This window comes from Leuciscus leuciscus, assembly GCF_965113295.1.
Source record: "Leuciscus leuciscus genome assembly, chromosome: 15".
Lineage (NCBI taxonomy): Eukaryota > Metazoa > Chordata > Actinopteri > Cypriniformes > Leuciscidae > Leuciscus > Leuciscus leuciscus.
This window is the reverse complement of record NC_138739.1, coordinates 34096623-34113795: the sequence shown is the minus strand read 5'-3', so window position 1 is coordinate 34113795 and position 17173 is coordinate 34096623. Positions and strand designations below refer to the sequence as shown.

Below are 17173 nucleotides of genomic sequence, written 5' to 3'. Positions count from 1 at the left end.
GTGATGGTACATTTGAAAATCTGCCAATCCATCTCTCTATATTTTTTTCCTCTTTTTGTACGTCGCGAAAACTTAACCGCGATTTTTGTTTTAGTTTTTTTGCTGTTGGAGTAAAAAAAAAAATAGATCTACAAATAATATTTGCTGCAATCATATATTATAAAAATGTTTTCAACACTATAGATTTACGCCACTTATTTCTATGACAACTTCCGACACAGAGAGAACCCGGAAACCAGGAGAGGGTTCAGAGACCCGATACTTTTCTGACAAAGTAATGTATAACATGTATGAGTTTTATCGGGGCACCTTGATCATCGGGTATGTTTATGATTTTTAATGACATTCTGTTTTCACAAAACGAGTTGTAACGTTACCTCCCACACATTTCACTTTAGATCTGCCGCGGTAACATTACGTGCCTTTAGCATTAGCATGATGTATTTCCTTATTGTGTCTCGGTGCATGCAGTTACGTTGATCTGATCGGCCTTGTTTTACAGTGCTTTCAAGATTTTTTATTTTTTTTTACCAGATTAAGTTGGGTGAAGATTCCCCCTTCAGAGCAAGAACACCTAACGTTACTGCTAAATCATATTTAGAGTTTAGCATCTACAGGATAATTATGCAACATCCAGTATATTATTAAGGGAAATAAATGAAAACAGTTGTTAATTTATAACGATCAATTTAGTATCAAAATGATCAATTTAGTGACAATTTGCAAATGAAATCCAGTTAATCTGAATCCCATTTAATGTTTATTTATAAATATAAAAAAATTTAGAGAGAGACTATTCATTCTGATATTAATGAAGATGTTTTTAAATAATAACTCCACAAATTATAATAATTATGGGGGACATGTTACCCCAATTATCTCACTTTAACTTTCTACATAAAAAATAATAACAATCACAATGTAATAATTATGTCATGATTTAGTGATGTGCATGCAGGATTTTGTTACTTTTAAATAGGAGTGTAATTTCTGTGACAAGCAATTTGTCCACACTGAATGTGAAATACAACCATTTTTGTCTTAAAAAAGCATAGAAAGTCTCAAACTTTAGCATTCGGCTCATTTGAAATTCCAAACACTTTACCTTGAATTGAGACGAGCAGGCAAATTAGATTTAAAAGACTAACATGTTTGACAACCAAACCTCAATTTTATTATAAGCCGATGTGTGTTAAGTTTTATCAGCAGAAAATCACTTCCCATCATGCTTTTAGTTTGTGCAGCTGGGCGACACTGTCCCCTTTTGGACCTAAAAAAATGCGTCCGGCCGGGATTTCTAGATCGCCCAAAATTTGCTTTCTACAGTCGGCATTCATTATGTTTGTTTACATGCGCACCTTTTGTTTCAATCGGACTGAATTCATTCCGATTGATGAATCTGAATGTAGTGTTTACATGAACGCTAAACAAGTGATTGGGTTGATGTGCATTTTAGCATTGCTTTAGGTCCCGCCTTCTCGCACTCCACCATTGGTCGGTCGGTCATGTACGTAACGCAAACATTGGTCAAACTGCACCTTAATCGTTACCCTCAGCACCACGGCTTGCTTGTCAACAGTGGCACATGGCTCATGAACAGCGTAAAAAAAAAAGCCCAAATGTAAATTCACAGATGATTTACAGAGGAAATTCCTGTGTTTTCATCTTGGTCGGGATCCTTATGAAGCAGAATGCATGACCTGCAAAGCTGGCACGTACGTGCCAGTGTTAAATAAAGGTGCTAGCGACCTAGAAGCTCAAATAAGGAAAGTATACAAGAGAACAGGAGGATGTCTGTCCCCCAACACCCCCCCACCCCCCACCATGTCCTCTTTTCTGAAGACTACAATATGGTCACCCTAGGTAAACAGACACTTCGCCTACGTGAGTCTTGCGAGAGTGTTTACATCACAGCAAGTTAGAGAGCTTTTCTAACCGGTGTGATCAGTTCTACTCAGATCATCACAAACAAGCTTGTTGACAATGTCATGATGTTTGTTGAGAGTAAAGAAATTAAAGGAACTTGTTTTTTCTGTTCCTCTTCAGTTGCCGCTTCATCTGTGTGTTTGCAGTGCTGATTAACAAAGGTGAGCATCTAAACTTTGAATTTGAATGACAAATTCATGCTACATGTATACATGTACAGTTAATGTGTCTGTCATTTCAGTGTCTCTGCAGGAAACAGTACTTAGAGAAGAGGGTGTTATTGGTGGTTCTGTTCTCCTGCCGTGTTCTTCCACTGAACATGATCTTAAACTTCAAGACACTGATGTGAGCTGGAGACACAATGACAGTGAGATTGTGTTTGATATAGTCAAGGGTAAAGATTCTGTGGCAAAACAGGACCCTCGTTACAAGAATAGAGTTGAAACTTTTCCATTGGAGTATAAGACAGGAAACTTCTCCATCAAACTCAACAATCTCAATTACACTGATGCTGGAGACTTCAACTGCCTCATCACACCCTCAGATGAACAGAAGAATGTACAGCTGATCATCAAGGGTGCGTGAAACTGCTTGATTAAAATATACTCCCGATTTCACAGACAAGGGTTAAGTCTAGTCTCAGACTAAAATGCATGTTTGAGCCGTTTTAATTGAAAGCAACTTGCACTTACACATATCTTAAAATATATCAAAGCCATTGTTTTGTCTCAAGATTCACACAGTAATGTTTTTTCTAAGGTACGTTTATAAAAGCCACTTAAATGCCCTAATTGAACGAAGGCCTAATCCTGGCTTAATCTAAGACTCTGTAAAACCAAACCATATAGTTTTTAATTAAAAAGGTTAACTGGTGATGTTCCAGTCTGAATGCTGCTTTATATAAATTACAGACAGGTATGTTGTCTTTAGATCTGTGCAGTCATTTTTTTTTTCTCTCTGAACTTTGGTTCCATAATCAACAGCAGGAAAAGAAAACAAATCTAATCAAGCAAACCAAGGACTGGACCGGACGACGATTTCCATATGAGTTTCATTTCCATATGTGTCTTAACTGTAGTTTTTATTGTGTCTATTGCTTATTTCATAATTCACCGGAGAAAAAGAACTCAGGCTGAGTTATAGACCATTTGGGAGCAGACGTCACAGTGTCAGAAAAAGATTTTTGTTTATCTTCGGAACACAAATGAAGATATTTTTAATGAATTCTGAACGATTTCTGTTCCATTGACAGTCTACGCAACTACTACTTTGATGCTTCAAAAAGTTAATAAAGAGATTGTAAAATGAATCCATATAAATTAAGCGGTTTAGTTCACATTTTCTGAAGAAACATGATTGCTTTACATGATGAACCGTTTAAATTTAGTTTTTTATTTACATATTAACATAACAAACAGAAGCTCTGTTCAAACGTGCTGCGTAACACACAAGAATGAACCTCATTGGTTCTTGCACATCAAGCGAACGTGCGTGAGCTTCCGTTTACCACAACTGGGATCCATTCTTCTTACCTGCTCATGATAACTGATCTCTGTTTAATTTGGTTTTTCAAACAAATTTGCGGATTTTATTAAATTATCGGGATTAAATTGTCTGAGATTATTGCACGTTCTTGTGTTCACTGGAAAGGGCAGATATATCGATACTCGAAAACATGATCAGCATTGCAGCGATTTTTCTGGCAGCAGGACAGCAATGTAATTGTAAAAAAGAACTTCACACACCTGGCGAAAAACTTGTATTTCTGGACCTTTGTAAGGAAACAATCAGGTGACCAAAAAGACATAAAGTATAATCGATAAATAAAAAGTGGCTGTTTGCTACATGATTCCCAATTATTTATATTATTTCACATTTTCTAGTATTTGTACAGACTTTACATTTTCATTGTTGTAATTAGCAAATTGTTTAATTTTAGCAGATTTACTTGACAGCATTAATTACTTTTTTTACCCTTGATTTAATAGAGACGCTTTAATATATTATATGTTATATTAGACAAGGGAACAACTGTTTGGATACATTTATAGACAGAAAACTAATCATTGGTAAATAGCTCAACACTGTTAGTCTTATTGTTTGAATTGTTGTTTTCTTGATTTTCCACGAGTACCATGTTTTTACCATGCCTCAAAGAAAAACACTATTTTGTCAAGTGGCTAACATAACATAATCAGATGCAGCTTTATTTTTAGTAACAATAATGCAGCATTTTCTCCGTCATACAATATATTTAAAAATTAATTGCATGTAATTTAGATGATATTCTAATATTAATCTAGCTTACTACAGTGTGCAACAAGTGTTATATTGTATGAGTAACGATCTCCATGCCTTAAAACAGCTCTACACTCTTTCCTCATTTAGTATACGCGGTTCTATGAATATGCAAATAAGCCTCCACTCACTCACACAAGCTCAGTGATCCACTCGTTGACGTGATTGGTTACAAGGTAGTTTGTGACGTCAGAAACACTGTGTTTTTGAGACTTTAATACTCAGCAATGGTATAGATTTATGCATTTACACATGGTTTGTATTAAACCATGTGTAAATTCACCACATAGACATATAAACAACATTTAAAGCTGGATTTTCACCACAGGGGGACTTTAATATTAACACGAGCGGAGTGGAATAAAGAAAATGTTTAGCAGGTTCAAAGAATCCCATTATTTGATGTTCAAAATGGTAAAAACGCACTGCTTTGTTTCCTTTTTGTGTATCTGCAGCGTCGGTTTCCCTTTTTGAATGGCGAATATAGATGAATATATCTACAATTGTCTCATTACACGCAGGCGCAGAACGTGCATGCTAGTTGACAGTCGGCTGTTTTTTCGGTGTGTTCAAGTGCACTATTTTTGCCCCGACGCGATGCTTTCATCAGCACTAGTTCTTTGGCGTCTGTTTGGTGTGTCCCTACATTTAGACTCAAATTTAAAAAAAAATCCATCACGAATAAATCTCTCAATGATGAAAACTATATTATAATAGACTACACAACATTATCATATTATTTTCAAATTTATTTTTAAATCATTATTTTTAATTATTGTTGTCCCTCAATAGGGTAGGCTACTCTTTTAAGCAAGTATTGGCTGGGACAGATTTTAAGCATCAATCTAATCCCGTTTACATGAAATAAGCTGCTCCCGAGCAGGTTTGAGCTTATGCTATGACAGCAACTCCATGATGAGCTTCAAAGAATGTAACAATCCTGGATCATGACAAATTGTAAACAAAGAAATCCAGCTAATTGTGTAATCCACATATGAAGGCCGGACGCCTGATGTGTGCGTTGATGAATGTTTATATGTGAATAAAAGCCTAAATTCAATCTGTTCATCATATAAAGCAATCGAGTCTCTTCAGAAATTTTGAACTAAACCGCTCAATTCATATGGATTAGCTTTACGATCTCTTTATGAACTTTTTAAAGTGTCAAAGTGGTAGTTGCGTAGACTGTCAATGGAGGGACAGAAAGCTCTTAGATTTCACCAAAAAGATCTTCATTTGTGTCCCGAAGATTAACGAAAGTCTTACATTTGTTTTGCTTCAGCTCATGTCTCCTTCACACTTGCAGTGTGAAACAAGCATTTCATAATTTTGCTGTTTTATAGTAAACTGAGACTGTTGCACTGCTGTATAACAGAATGAGATGGTATCTAAAAGTTATAATATGTCTGTCCATCCAAATTTGTTTTAAATGCCAGTTTGGTTTCATCTTGCACCCAAAGATAATTTAATTTTATATCTGATTTCAGTATTTGAGGAGGACAAGCCCAAAGAAGGTAAGGTGATCTGATTTCATTCCCGTGAATTTCACTTAAAATGAATTAGAATTTAAGATCATGAGTCGGAGGGTGTCAAGCATCCTGACATCATGCAAACTTCGTTTCTTTTAGCTGTCATACCTGCAGAAATATGTAATCTTGAAATATTCACAGCTTCAATTTTTCTCAAGTAGCGGGATTCAGTCAATCATTTCTTTCATTTCCCAGGATTGTATGGAAGCATATGGGTAGCAAATTTCAATTTGAAATGTAATATGCAAAATGACAATGCAATATGTAAAATGGTAATGCAATATGTAAAATGGCAATGCATTTCTGTATTTAAATTTACATTTTCCCATCATTTGTGCAACGTTTGGTGCAAAATGAAAATGAAAATTCAATTATAAAATGTACAATGTACAATCACTGCGTGAAGTTGGCCCCGCCCCCAATCCAATGCAAAACGTCGGCAAAATAGTCCAGTCATTCACCCAAAATAGACTCATATGTTTGTTCTAATTTGCACCGATAAACGGTTTATTTTGTGCTGCTTCGGTTTCTTAAATATTAAAATAATATTTATTGGTCATTCTGAGGTCACTCAGCCCCCCTACCTGCTCCACATTCACCCAAAATAGTCTCGTTTGTTTGTGCGATCGTTTGTGCCGGTTAAAGTTTCGTTTGCTGCTTCGTTGTTTAAAATATTAGACACTGAATTATAGACGATGACGTCACCAGCCCTAGACCTCCTCCACATTCACCCAAAAAAGGCTAGGTCGATGAATTTGACCCGTCAGATTCCGTGACCATGTACATATGTATTAATACCTTATCAATATGCTTTATAAAATGGAAAGGGACTCGCATGTCTGCCTCATATTTTATGATTATACAGCTGAATAAACAGAGATGGTCACACATCACATTCGTCACTTTATTGAACATTACAGTCAGTTACAAATAAATAAAGAGCGGTCACATTTTTCGGTAGCTTTTAATACCGAATACCAACGGAGCTTTGTGATCTCAGAGTAATAGGCCTATGCATTTGTAAGGAAAAACTATAGGATCTCCAACATTATTGGGTATTACAGTTAATAGTAGGCTAATAAGAACTAGATGTGAAAGTTCGTTGAGACAAACTTTAAGTTGGCTTGAGAAAGTTTGGAGCAGAAAGTTTTTTGCTAGGCGGTTGCTAGGATGTTATGGGTGGTTGCTATGGTGTTGCTAGGGTGTTCTGGGTGGTTGCTAGAGTCTTTTGGGTGGTTGCTAGGGTATTTATGGTGGTTGCTAGGGTCTTTTGGGTGGTTGCTAGGCGGTTGCTAGGGTATTTCTGGTGGTTGCTAGGGTCTTTTGGGTGGTTGCTAGGCGGTTACTAGGGTATTTCTGGTGGTTGTTATGGTCTTTTGGGTGGTTGCTAGGGTATTTTGGGTGGTTGCTAGGGTATTTTGGGTGGTTGCTAGGGTGTTCTGGGTGGTTGCTATGGTGTTGCTAGGGTATTCTGGGTGGTTGCTAGGGTGTTGCTAAGGTATTATGGGTGGTTTCTAGGCGGTTGCTAGAGTGTTCTGGGTGGTTGCTATGGTGTTGCTAGGCGGTTGCTAAGGTATTCAGGGCGGTTGATATGAGTTCTTAGCATGATCTTGGCATGATATAACACTTCACTAATCGCTATTAGCATGTAGCTATTCACTGCTAGCATGTGTAGCATGTTGGAAGTGCTGTTTGCTAGCATGAGTCAAAAGAGCCAAACCTCATCTCTATACAATGTTCTGATACAGAGATATAGGCTGTTTCTCAAAACCAAGAATGCAAAGAACGGACTTGTGTTCTTGGGGAGAACGCTCTTGCTAGTTGTTCTTGGAAGAATGAACTCACAAGGTGACGAGCACACAGAACGCTTCTGACAGTTTGAGACGATGTGTTCTTGCTGGTATTGCGCAATAATACCCCCGCACAGACGCCGTCTGCAGTACCCAAACATAACGCGATTTAAATAACGGTTTAAACGGTTTAAATAACCCAAACATAACTCCTTCCTCGAACGCCGAAATGAATGCTGGGATATTTCTGCCGTCAAGTTCACACAAGTTACCAACCGATGCATCCTCTGTAAAATGGGCGTGTCAAGAACACTTCCGGGATTTTTAACCGTTCTTGCCAAAATGCAAACTTGTGTATTGGGACAGTACTTGGGCAGCGAATGATGACGTTTCACAAGTTCACAAGAACACAAGTACAGACAAGAACGCATATTGAGAAACGGCCATAGGTCTTGCAAAACAGTTGCTAGGGTACTCAAGTTTGGTTGCTATGGAGTTGCTTGGAGCTTTAAACTTAAGTTTAAAGTGGTTTTAAGGTTAAAGTAGTTTAAAGTAGTTGAAGTTTACTCAGAGTTTATGAATTTAGAGTTTATAAGTGTATAAATTTGAGTTTATAAGTGTACGAGTTTTTGAGTTAGAGTTTATAAGTTTAAATGAGTTTGAGTTCAGAGTTTATTAATTTATGAGTTTAAGAGTTCATAAGTCTATGAATTCATGAGTTAAGTTAATTAGTTTATAAGTGTATGAGTTTAGAGTTTATAAGTTTAAATGAAGTAAATTTAGTAGTTTGAAGTTTAAAGTAGTTTAAATTTTAAAGTAGTTTGAAGTAGATAGATGATTTTATTAGTTTAAATGAGTCTCAATGGCTCATATAGTATATAGAACGGCAGTTTGGTTTAGTCAAGGTTGCTATGGTGTTACTAGGTGGTTGGTAGTGGTCACAGATGGTTACTATGGAGACAAACTTTAAGTTTCACACATGCACACTCACTCTCTCTCTCTCTCTCTCTCTCTCTCTCTCTCTCTCTCTCTCTCTGACACACGCACACACACAGAGTACAGAGTTCATGAGTTTAGAGTTTACAAGTATATAAATTGATGAGTTTATAAGTGTACGAGTTCAGAATGAGTTGAGTCTGAAATGAGTTTAAGAGTTCAGAGTTAATAAGTTTAAATGAGTCTAAGAGTTTATTAATTTAGGAGTTTATGTGTTCATAAGTGTATGCATGCATGAGTTTATAAGTTAATTAGTTTATAAGTGTATAAGTTTAGTGTTTATAAGTTTAAATGAGTTTAGAGTTCAGAGTTTATTCATTTATGAGTTTAAGAGTTCATAAGTCTATGAATTCATGAGTTTATTAGTTAATTAGTTATTAAAATCAAGTTAATTAGTTTATAAGTGGATGAGTTTAGAGTTCATGAGTTTAAATGAGTCTCATTGGCTCATATAGTATATACATAGAATGGCAGTTTGAATTAGTCTTCAAGGTGTTTAGATTTACATTTTTGTCTGTTGGTGAGTTTGAATCTAGATTTGAATTTTTTAGAACTCCCCAATGTAAGTCAATGGGAGTTTTTCCGAGTTTTGATCGTCATTTTTAGGAAAACCGTAAGTCCGATCAGTCTGAAAAGGGAAAGCAACTAACTTCAGAACAGTTTGAAGGTCTGAGCCGAGTTTGGAGTATGTAGAGTTAAAGCTCTAGGACAGGGATAGGCAACTCCGGTCCTGGAGGGCCACTGTCCTGCAGAGTTTAGCTTCAGCCCTGATTAAAAACTCACCTGCCTGTATCTATCTAGTAATCCTGAAAACATTGGTTGCCTTGTTCAGGTGTGTTTAATTAGGGTTGGAGCCAGGGATGGAAATTAACTTTTTTGTCCACAGGCCACTGTGGCTGGTGGATTTAAAAATCTACCAGCCACTCAATGTTTTTACCAGCCACTTTCTTGTTTTTAACCTACAATGTGTGACTGCATGTGAAAATTAATACTACAAGGTCTACAATACTTAAGCAGTTTATTTAATCTCAAGTCTCAATTAAATACTGACATTTTCTCTTTCGTTCTTATACACACACCAGGCAAGGCATTATGGGTGCGTTAGTAGGCCCACTCACTTCACTTTTCAACAGGCCCACCCAAAACTTGTCTAAAAAAAAAACAAAAAAAAACCCTTTAATATATTCTAATTTTGTCAAGAACTATAAAAAATCGTCAATAAGATCATAATTTGTGCTAAAATAGTCTAAATGCGCATTTCTGAATATTCCGCTCCGCTCGCTCATTCCGCAAGGTCGCTCGCTCAACCCAGAATGGCCTGATCCTGGTTCGAAAATATGTGGAATAGGGCTGCCTCCGACTTAAAAAAAGTTCTAGTCGACTAGTTGTTGTTCATTTAAGCCATTCGTGGACAAATCGCCCCTGTATATTATTTTAATTATGCTTAAATAGGCTATAGCCTACAGCAGGGGTTTTCAAACTGGGGTCCCCGCGGCCCCCTGGGGGGCGCCAGGGGGGCCGCAGCAAGTTGGAAAAAAAAATTGTTAATATGAGTATTGTTATAGAATAACATTTTTATAATTTGTTGCATAGCATCTGAACATTATACTTTTAATGCTAATCTTTTAGAGATTAACTGATTGATCAGCTGGTGACCAGAATTGGCCGATTTTCACGTGATTTTCAGTCTGACATAATGCCGATTCAAATGCACTCGGGCGCCGCATGATTAACATCGCGCAACATCAGCATCACAGAACGCACATGTAGGAAACCTTGTGAATTACGGCCGTTTCAGACCGCGAGCGGCGCGTGAGTAGCGCGAATTTTTTTCGCCGTGCATGTTCAGTGAGTGCATTCACACCGCGAGCAGGAGCAGCGCGTGAGCGTCAAGCAGGAGCGTCGCGTGCTGTGAGCAGTAGTGAAGCGGAGGGTTTCGGCGCCGAGTCTATTTTTGCTGCGCTGCTCACGCTCTATTAAAGTGAAAGCACACTTTTGATGGACAAAATAAATATGATTTCACACAAAAAGTACCAAAAATGCACATAATTTGCATGTATAGTGTGTTTTAACAAGAACTTCAGTACGCTTCAAGAAAATGAAGACTCAAAAATATTTATAGAAAATGTAAACTTGTTTTTATTAATCAGTTTGGATAAAAGTGGTGTTTTATAAAAAATATATATATAGAAAATAAATATTTGTGTGTGCTGTAAAGTGGTTAGAAAAAATTTAATCAGAATCGGCTAAAATCTGTATTGGCAGGTCAAACTCAATGACAAATCGGAATTGGCCTTGAAAATTGTAATCGGTTCATCTCTATAATCTTTCTGATTGGCTGGTATCAAACACCATCACATAATCTGATGTTCACCTAGATGTTTTATTTATTTATTTCTACATTTGCCATAGTATTGTCGATGGGTTCAATAACACATCCTGCAAAAGGGGGGCCTTGGCCAGAACCTAGTGGTATTTGGGGGGCCTTGTCATGGAAAAGTTTGGGAACCCCTGGCCTACAGGATAATGCGCGTTTACGTAATATAGCCGCACTCAAGCGCACGACCGCACGCATAAAGCTTGCCACAAAGAACCGGTAAAAGTAATGAAAATGAATGTGTCTAAAATAGCAAGGAGACATTTAATTATTTATTAATAAACTGGTGTTTTGCGGATTCGCCATGAACGCCAGAGAGAAATGCACATTTCATATGGATTTCACAATCAGAGAGCCTATTTCTTTTGGTTTTGAATATTTTCGTTTAAAAGTAGACATTTCAAGCTTTCTGTAATATATAGCCTATATTTCTCAACTCTGTGAGGCACAAGCTGAGTTTCGGCGCCCTCCAGTTCACATGCAATGCAAGTGATCATGCCGGCGCCTTATTACATTGTCTGCTATATATTTTCTTCTTATTTATTAAATACAGGCAATTCGTTGATAAAACATTGATCAAAATTAAGATACAATTTATACAAAACGAAAATCTTTTAAAAAGAGCCTTTCTACAAAACAAAACTCAATGAAGTGGTCAAAATCATGTCTTACATGTCATGTCTCCAGACATATTTGCGCATCTCATGATGTATCATATCTTTCTCGGCGAACAGCGCCGTTGCTGGGAGGGCGCCAGCGCCTCTGCCTCGCGAGTGGATGATAGCCCTGAAGACGCCTAGCAATGGTAGGCTATACCTTTAGTGGTAGTATAGGTACCTTTAGTTAAGTTATACCTCAAGAGTCTTCGTAGCGCACTAAGAGACAACGGTATGATGCGTAATGGAGATTCCAAAGCGCTCTTCTTTGGTCAGAACCATGGAGAGCGATCGCGGATATATAGGTCCGTCCTATGCACCGACACTTTTTACAATGCAACAAAATATTTAAAGAGCATCAAGCTATTAAAATCTATATTTTATTTTATATTTTAATCTGTTATTTTATCAGTCATTTTTATTAGGTTAAACAGTGATTGAATGACGGTTTTAATTTAACGTTTTTAATTTAAGGTCCACCTTGTCTCGTCGTAAACTAACCAATCTCGGGACTCCCCATTGTCTGCTTTTCTCCATCGTTCTTTAAAAAAACGTTTTTTGACCTTCGATGTAACGCCACATTTTTTTGAAGGTGTGCCTCCTCTAAAAGTGTCCGCCGTCCATGTGAAACAGTATGCTATTTTTATTTACCCGCCACGGTGGCCGGTAGGTGACGCGAGTTTACCCGCCACAACACAAAATCACCCGCATTTGGCCGGTGGCGGGTGCTAATTTCCATCCCTGGTTGGAGCTAAACTCTGCAGGACAGCAGCCCTCCAGGACCGGAGTTGCCTATCCCTGCTCTAAGAGGAGTTTGAGTCAACAGTTTTTCACAGAATAATAATAATAATAATAAGTTTAAGTACAATATCAGTAAGTTGGCTCTCTCAAGCCAACTTAATAAAGATAAACATGTATCAGACAATGATAATATTTTATACAAAACAAAAACATCAACACAGTCCAGCATCAGACAACAGCAGCGCAGCAGAATGTCGACGCTTGATAAGTCAGAACATTCTCCCAGACCCAGACGGTCCAACATCGTACTGGTTCTATCCCCTGCAGACGCGTAATAATCTTCGGAAACACTACCATTTCTCTGTCCACGCTCCACTTCATCTGCTAGTGAATTTAACGCTCGTATCAGCTCTGCCGCCGCCGTGTTTCCTTCCAACACCTCAAAATACGCACCATAGCCTATGTTTACCTGTTGCCGTGCCACGCCTTCACGCAGTGATTGATAGGGCGGGACGGGCACGTTTTGCTACATTCATTGCGGGACACTTAATGGAAATGCAATCGCAAGTGTCTTAACTGTGAGTGTAAATGCAATTAAGAAAAAATTACATTTAAATTACAATTTTGCCACAGTTTTTGCTTGAACATGTTAAACATATCTAATCATTTCTGTAATACATTTTAATTTTAATTTTGCAACTTATAAAGCGTTAAAATATGTATTCAATTTACATATTAAAACTAGTGTATGAAATGGAAAATGTAAATTATATAATTGAATTTGCACCAAACGTTGCACAAATGATGGGAAAATTTTAATTTAAATACAGAAATGCATTGTCATTTTGCATATTACATTTCAAATTGAATATTGCTACCCATAAGCTTCCATAGGATTGCCTTTCCCTAAAGAATCATAATGTTTTAGAGGAAGTCAAAAAGTGTTTGTGTTGCCCTTAGAAAAAAATGCAGATGGCACGGAGCAAGCCAAAGTGATAGTGGGTGTTGTGGTTGGACTCTTCCTAGCCGCTGCTCTGGTGGGACTCATCTACTGGCTCTATATAAAAAAAACAAGGTAAGATGCAACATTACATCGCAAATGTATATAAAAAAAAAAACTGTATATCGCAGCCCTAAATCATCTTCCATGTTTAAATTACAACCTGTATATCAAATGAAGTACATATGATTGCAGTAGAAGTCACAGTACCTGCTGTTATACATCAGCATGATTTGTTGAGATTGACAAGTGAGTGAGCCAGAAATGGTCTAGAGCTCAGTTTGAAATGTGCTGAAAGATTAATCAAGGTAAAACTGTTCTGTTAGACAAGGCACCTGGAAGTCCGGAGAGAAGGAGGCAGGCACTTCAGGGGAGAGTAAGGAACTGGAGGAGAAAAATCATAAAGCTGATGTCTAAAAGAAGGGAGAGGCGTCAAAAGGAACGGAGAAGGTGAGAAGGTTTTTCAAAGCTCAGGGCCTGGTGTAAAATTCACACCTGCCAATAGTGCATGAATTAAGAAAACTTACTGGCAATAATATGTTTTACTGGCCACAAAACTTTTTAGTTTTTGCATGATATTTAAAATTATCATAATTTATATAAGAAATGATTCAATACATGTAAAATAGTCGAATGTATAAAATGCATATATAGTTGGCAATAGATATTAAAATATGTGTAGTCATGACAGATGTTTTCTTCCCTAGACAGTTATGGATGTATTTCATTTGAATCACGTGTATAATTTTCATCAGCCAGGTTTTAAACCACTATTCTTACAATGTGATGTAAATAATAGTTTATTACAGTAGCTAATAATAAAGGTACCAGCCAGCTGGCAAGAGCCTTGTATTTGGCTTTGCAATATTGAGCATGCCAACTCAATATTTGAATGTCAAGCTACATTAATAGTATTTTCCTCTCATCCTTGAAATTACATTCATTGTTTTTGTGTATCATGTCAGGTATGAACCAGGAAAGAGGCCTCGTCACACTGAATGTGCAGTACTACACACTTCAATCATCTAATTCCAGACATCTGATTGGACGATGACGTCTCCTTCAGGCTGCTCCTGCTCCTGATTCATGCGTCGCAGAATGTTTCCAGAATATTTCCTACTCTAAACGAATGGTTTCCTTACAAACAAAAAAAGAAAGAAAGAAAATAACCCCCCCTCCTCCCCACGATCCAAGAGTAAAAGAGAAACCCCTTATGTTGAAAATGTAGTCTGCTCTGAGGACTGCATTTACTTTTGATCGATTCTGACTAGGGTTGTAAATTTTCACAAATTCCCATGATTGATCGTCGTTTAAATTAACGATCAATTAATCGATTAATCGTTAGCCTTAATACTGCGATATGCGTCTACTGCAGTGGCTATGACAGCATGACAGGGTCTGCAAATGCTGCTCAAAACGCTATATGTTCCTCACCAAATCGCGGCGCGTCTTGGACGGTGAGAGCGGCGAAGAGAGTTGAAGTCAGGTCAACTTTATGGTAATAAGCTATGACGCGGTTCGGCGGCAACCAATCAGAATGTAGAAGTCCTCCGCCTGAGAGGATTCCAGAGAACGCAATCCTGTAAACATTGGTCTACTTCGATCTACGTCAGAGCATCAGAGCGTCCCCGAATCTTTCTCCGGCGTCATTGGCACGGCGGCGAGAGCGAATTTTGCCGCCTTCGCCGGCGGCGGTGTGAACGTACAGTTAGAATGTGTGACTGTTGTGGACGCGCTCTCCTGGAACAACTGCATGATGAAGATGTAAAATGGTCCCAAACATAACTCCGGCGCGCTCGCTTTACATGTTTCGCGGTTGAGCAGCACGCACGCACATTAAGACCTGCTTAATCGATGATCGTTAAGTTGTATCGATTAAATGTATTATCGACAATTAATCGATCGTCGATTAATCGTTGACATCCCTAATTCTGACTGTTTCTTTTTGTGTTCCCAGTGAATGTTCTCGTTTCATGCGCATTGCTGATGTGGTGGGCACAGCTCCTCCTATAGTAAAAAAAAAAAAAAGTAAATTCACTGTACACTTTTTAGGTCTGTGTAAATAAGTTCACTCTGCTTAGCGTTTGGATTATAAAAAAAAAAAAAAAAAAAAATTAAGGATTGTGGGACTACATATTGATATTGCACAGTCCCTCATCAAAAACTCTTTAAGATTGCGGTCGGATGCTGGAAGAATAGCTGCGTTTCCACTGTCGGGCCATGATGACTTCACTGCTGTTACACCTCTGTTCGCTCATGTTTTATTTATTGGTACCTCTTTACGACACTGCCCTGTGACATTCATGTTATTTCGTCTAGTTTGAAGTGGCTAAGTAGTGAAAACGGGTTTAGAAAATTTGTGTAGTTTAGGGAAATTTCCTGCTACACCCAGTGGCCTTCAGGTTGCATTGGAAGCTTTTGTTTGGACAAGGCTAGTTTACTGAAGCCCCATCACACCGCCAGTGTCAAAGTGGCATGGTCCCATTCATTTCAAAGGAGCTCTGGCGAGTGGCGACTTCCGGCGACAAGGCCAGCAACAGTGACTGTTGGCGACAGAATGTAGGCGTGTCAAGCGAAGCGATTCTACTGTTTTATATGATTTGACTGTAACCATTAGGCCTACATGCATATAATAAAATGATGCATGGACTTTTTTTTTTTTTTGATTCATACATTGATAGTTTGAGTGTTTTTAATGATATGATGCAGTGAGCAGTTTAGCACTGCTGCAGTTCATATTACTTTCCCCTGCATTATGTTGATTATTAGGGACAAGAAAATTAATTATTTGTCAAACATGAATAACGTTTTAGTAATTTTTGACAGTATGAGGGAGTTTAATTGTTGATAGATTGATTGTTAATCTATTATTGATTTAATGCACTGAGCATGTGCTGTGGTTAATGTAACAACACTTTCCAACAGCAGAATGCTGCTTGTAATTCTTTTAAGCTTGATTCCTAATCAAATTAGAATGATATAGTTTTATATATCACTTGTGATATTATTTTCTATATGGCTAAATGTGCAGTCTACCAATAACATTATATTGACAGCACTGGGAACGCCCACGAGTGACTTCACAGTATAGAGACATTACAAATGTGTTGAGTAATGGGGCTTACTCTACACATTTCCAGGAGTGGACAGTTTCATTCTGAATTTTACAGATTGTTTTCTAAACAACTAAAACTTTTAATTTTGAGTTAAAAGTTTTCATAGAAAGTATTATGAAGGCTTCTCTTCCCCAGCATAGGCTATGTCATTACATTTATAAAGCATTTCATTCTTTTGAGCCATTACCCCCCCCCCCCCCCCCCCCCCCCCCCAATTGCCTTTAAAAAAAAGAAAAGTCAATTGAAGAATAAAATCACTTTTCTGGATAGTGTCATTTCTAAGAAAATGAGGAGTAGATGTTTTGACAACTTTTCTCCTATTATGTAAAGAACAGGAACTAATTATGTGGTCACATGTCTTCTCTCGAAGGCAGATTTTGCTTTCTAAACCCACTATCATCTGGCTTATTCTACTTTTTGTTGATGTTCAGACTTTCAAAGCTATTGACCAGTGTTTTATGTTTATTTTTTGTTGAAAAATAAGAGACATCATATTGTAAAAATCTGGAGTTAGAAAAAGATCTTAATCTTCTCAGATGTCTTCTATTAAATATACATTTAAAATTAATTGGGAGGATATGCTGTATAAAATAAAAATAAATTTATTATAATTGAGAAGAATAATATTGTTTTGGTTGGTCAAGTTAACTCCAATGTTTCAATTTGTTTGGTATTGTGAATAAACTAAGTCTTTGGAAAAATAGTTTGGACATTTGTTTGATTTCTGATATCTCTACATTATAC

General features: G+C 37.5%; 1 protein-coding gene and 3 long non-coding RNA genes across 7 annotated transcripts in view; 2 read left to right on the top strand and 2 right to left on the bottom strand.

Moving 5' to 3' along the window:
* LOC309475515 (V-set domain-containing T-cell activation inhibitor 1-like) overlaps positions 1-16613 on the top strand; it is a 76414-nt gene extending 59801 nt beyond the window's left edge. The window contains exons 1-7 of one of the 4 annotated variants that reach the window (XM_082138335.1): positions 36-321; positions 2047-2087; positions 2168-2503; positions 5712-5738; positions 13274-13388; positions 13640-13763; positions 14279-16613. In XM_082138335.1, coding sequence (XP_081994461.1) covers positions 203-321; positions 2047-2087; positions 2168-2503; positions 5712-5738; positions 13274-13388; positions 13640-13730 — 729 coding nt within the window. In that variant the 5' untranslated portion in view covers positions 36-202 and the 3' untranslated portion in view covers positions 13731-13763; positions 14279-16613. Of the gene's footprint in view, positions 1-35; positions 322-2046; positions 2088-2167; positions 2504-2909; positions 3665-5711; positions 5739-13273; positions 13389-13639; positions 13764-14278 lie in introns of those variants that run through there. The other 3 variants (XM_082138336.1, XM_082138338.1, XM_082138337.1) reach the window with 3 other exon arrangements.
* LOC309475534 overlaps positions 1-17173 on the bottom strand; it is a 44501-nt gene that overhangs the window by 7067 nt on the left and 20261 nt on the right. The gene's annotated exons all lie outside the window — the stretch shown is intronic.
* Positions 5746-9667, top strand: LOC309475555. Its single transcript, XR_014197721.1, has 2 exons — positions 5746-7338; positions 8449-9667. It is a non-coding gene; the product is annotated as an uncharacterized lncRNA (long non-coding RNA).
* On the bottom strand, positions 9541-13280 carry LOC309475544. Its single transcript, XR_014197710.1, has 2 exons — positions 11049-13280; positions 9541-9992 (listed from the first exon to the last, which is right to left on the bottom strand). It is a non-coding gene; the product is annotated as an uncharacterized lncRNA (long non-coding RNA).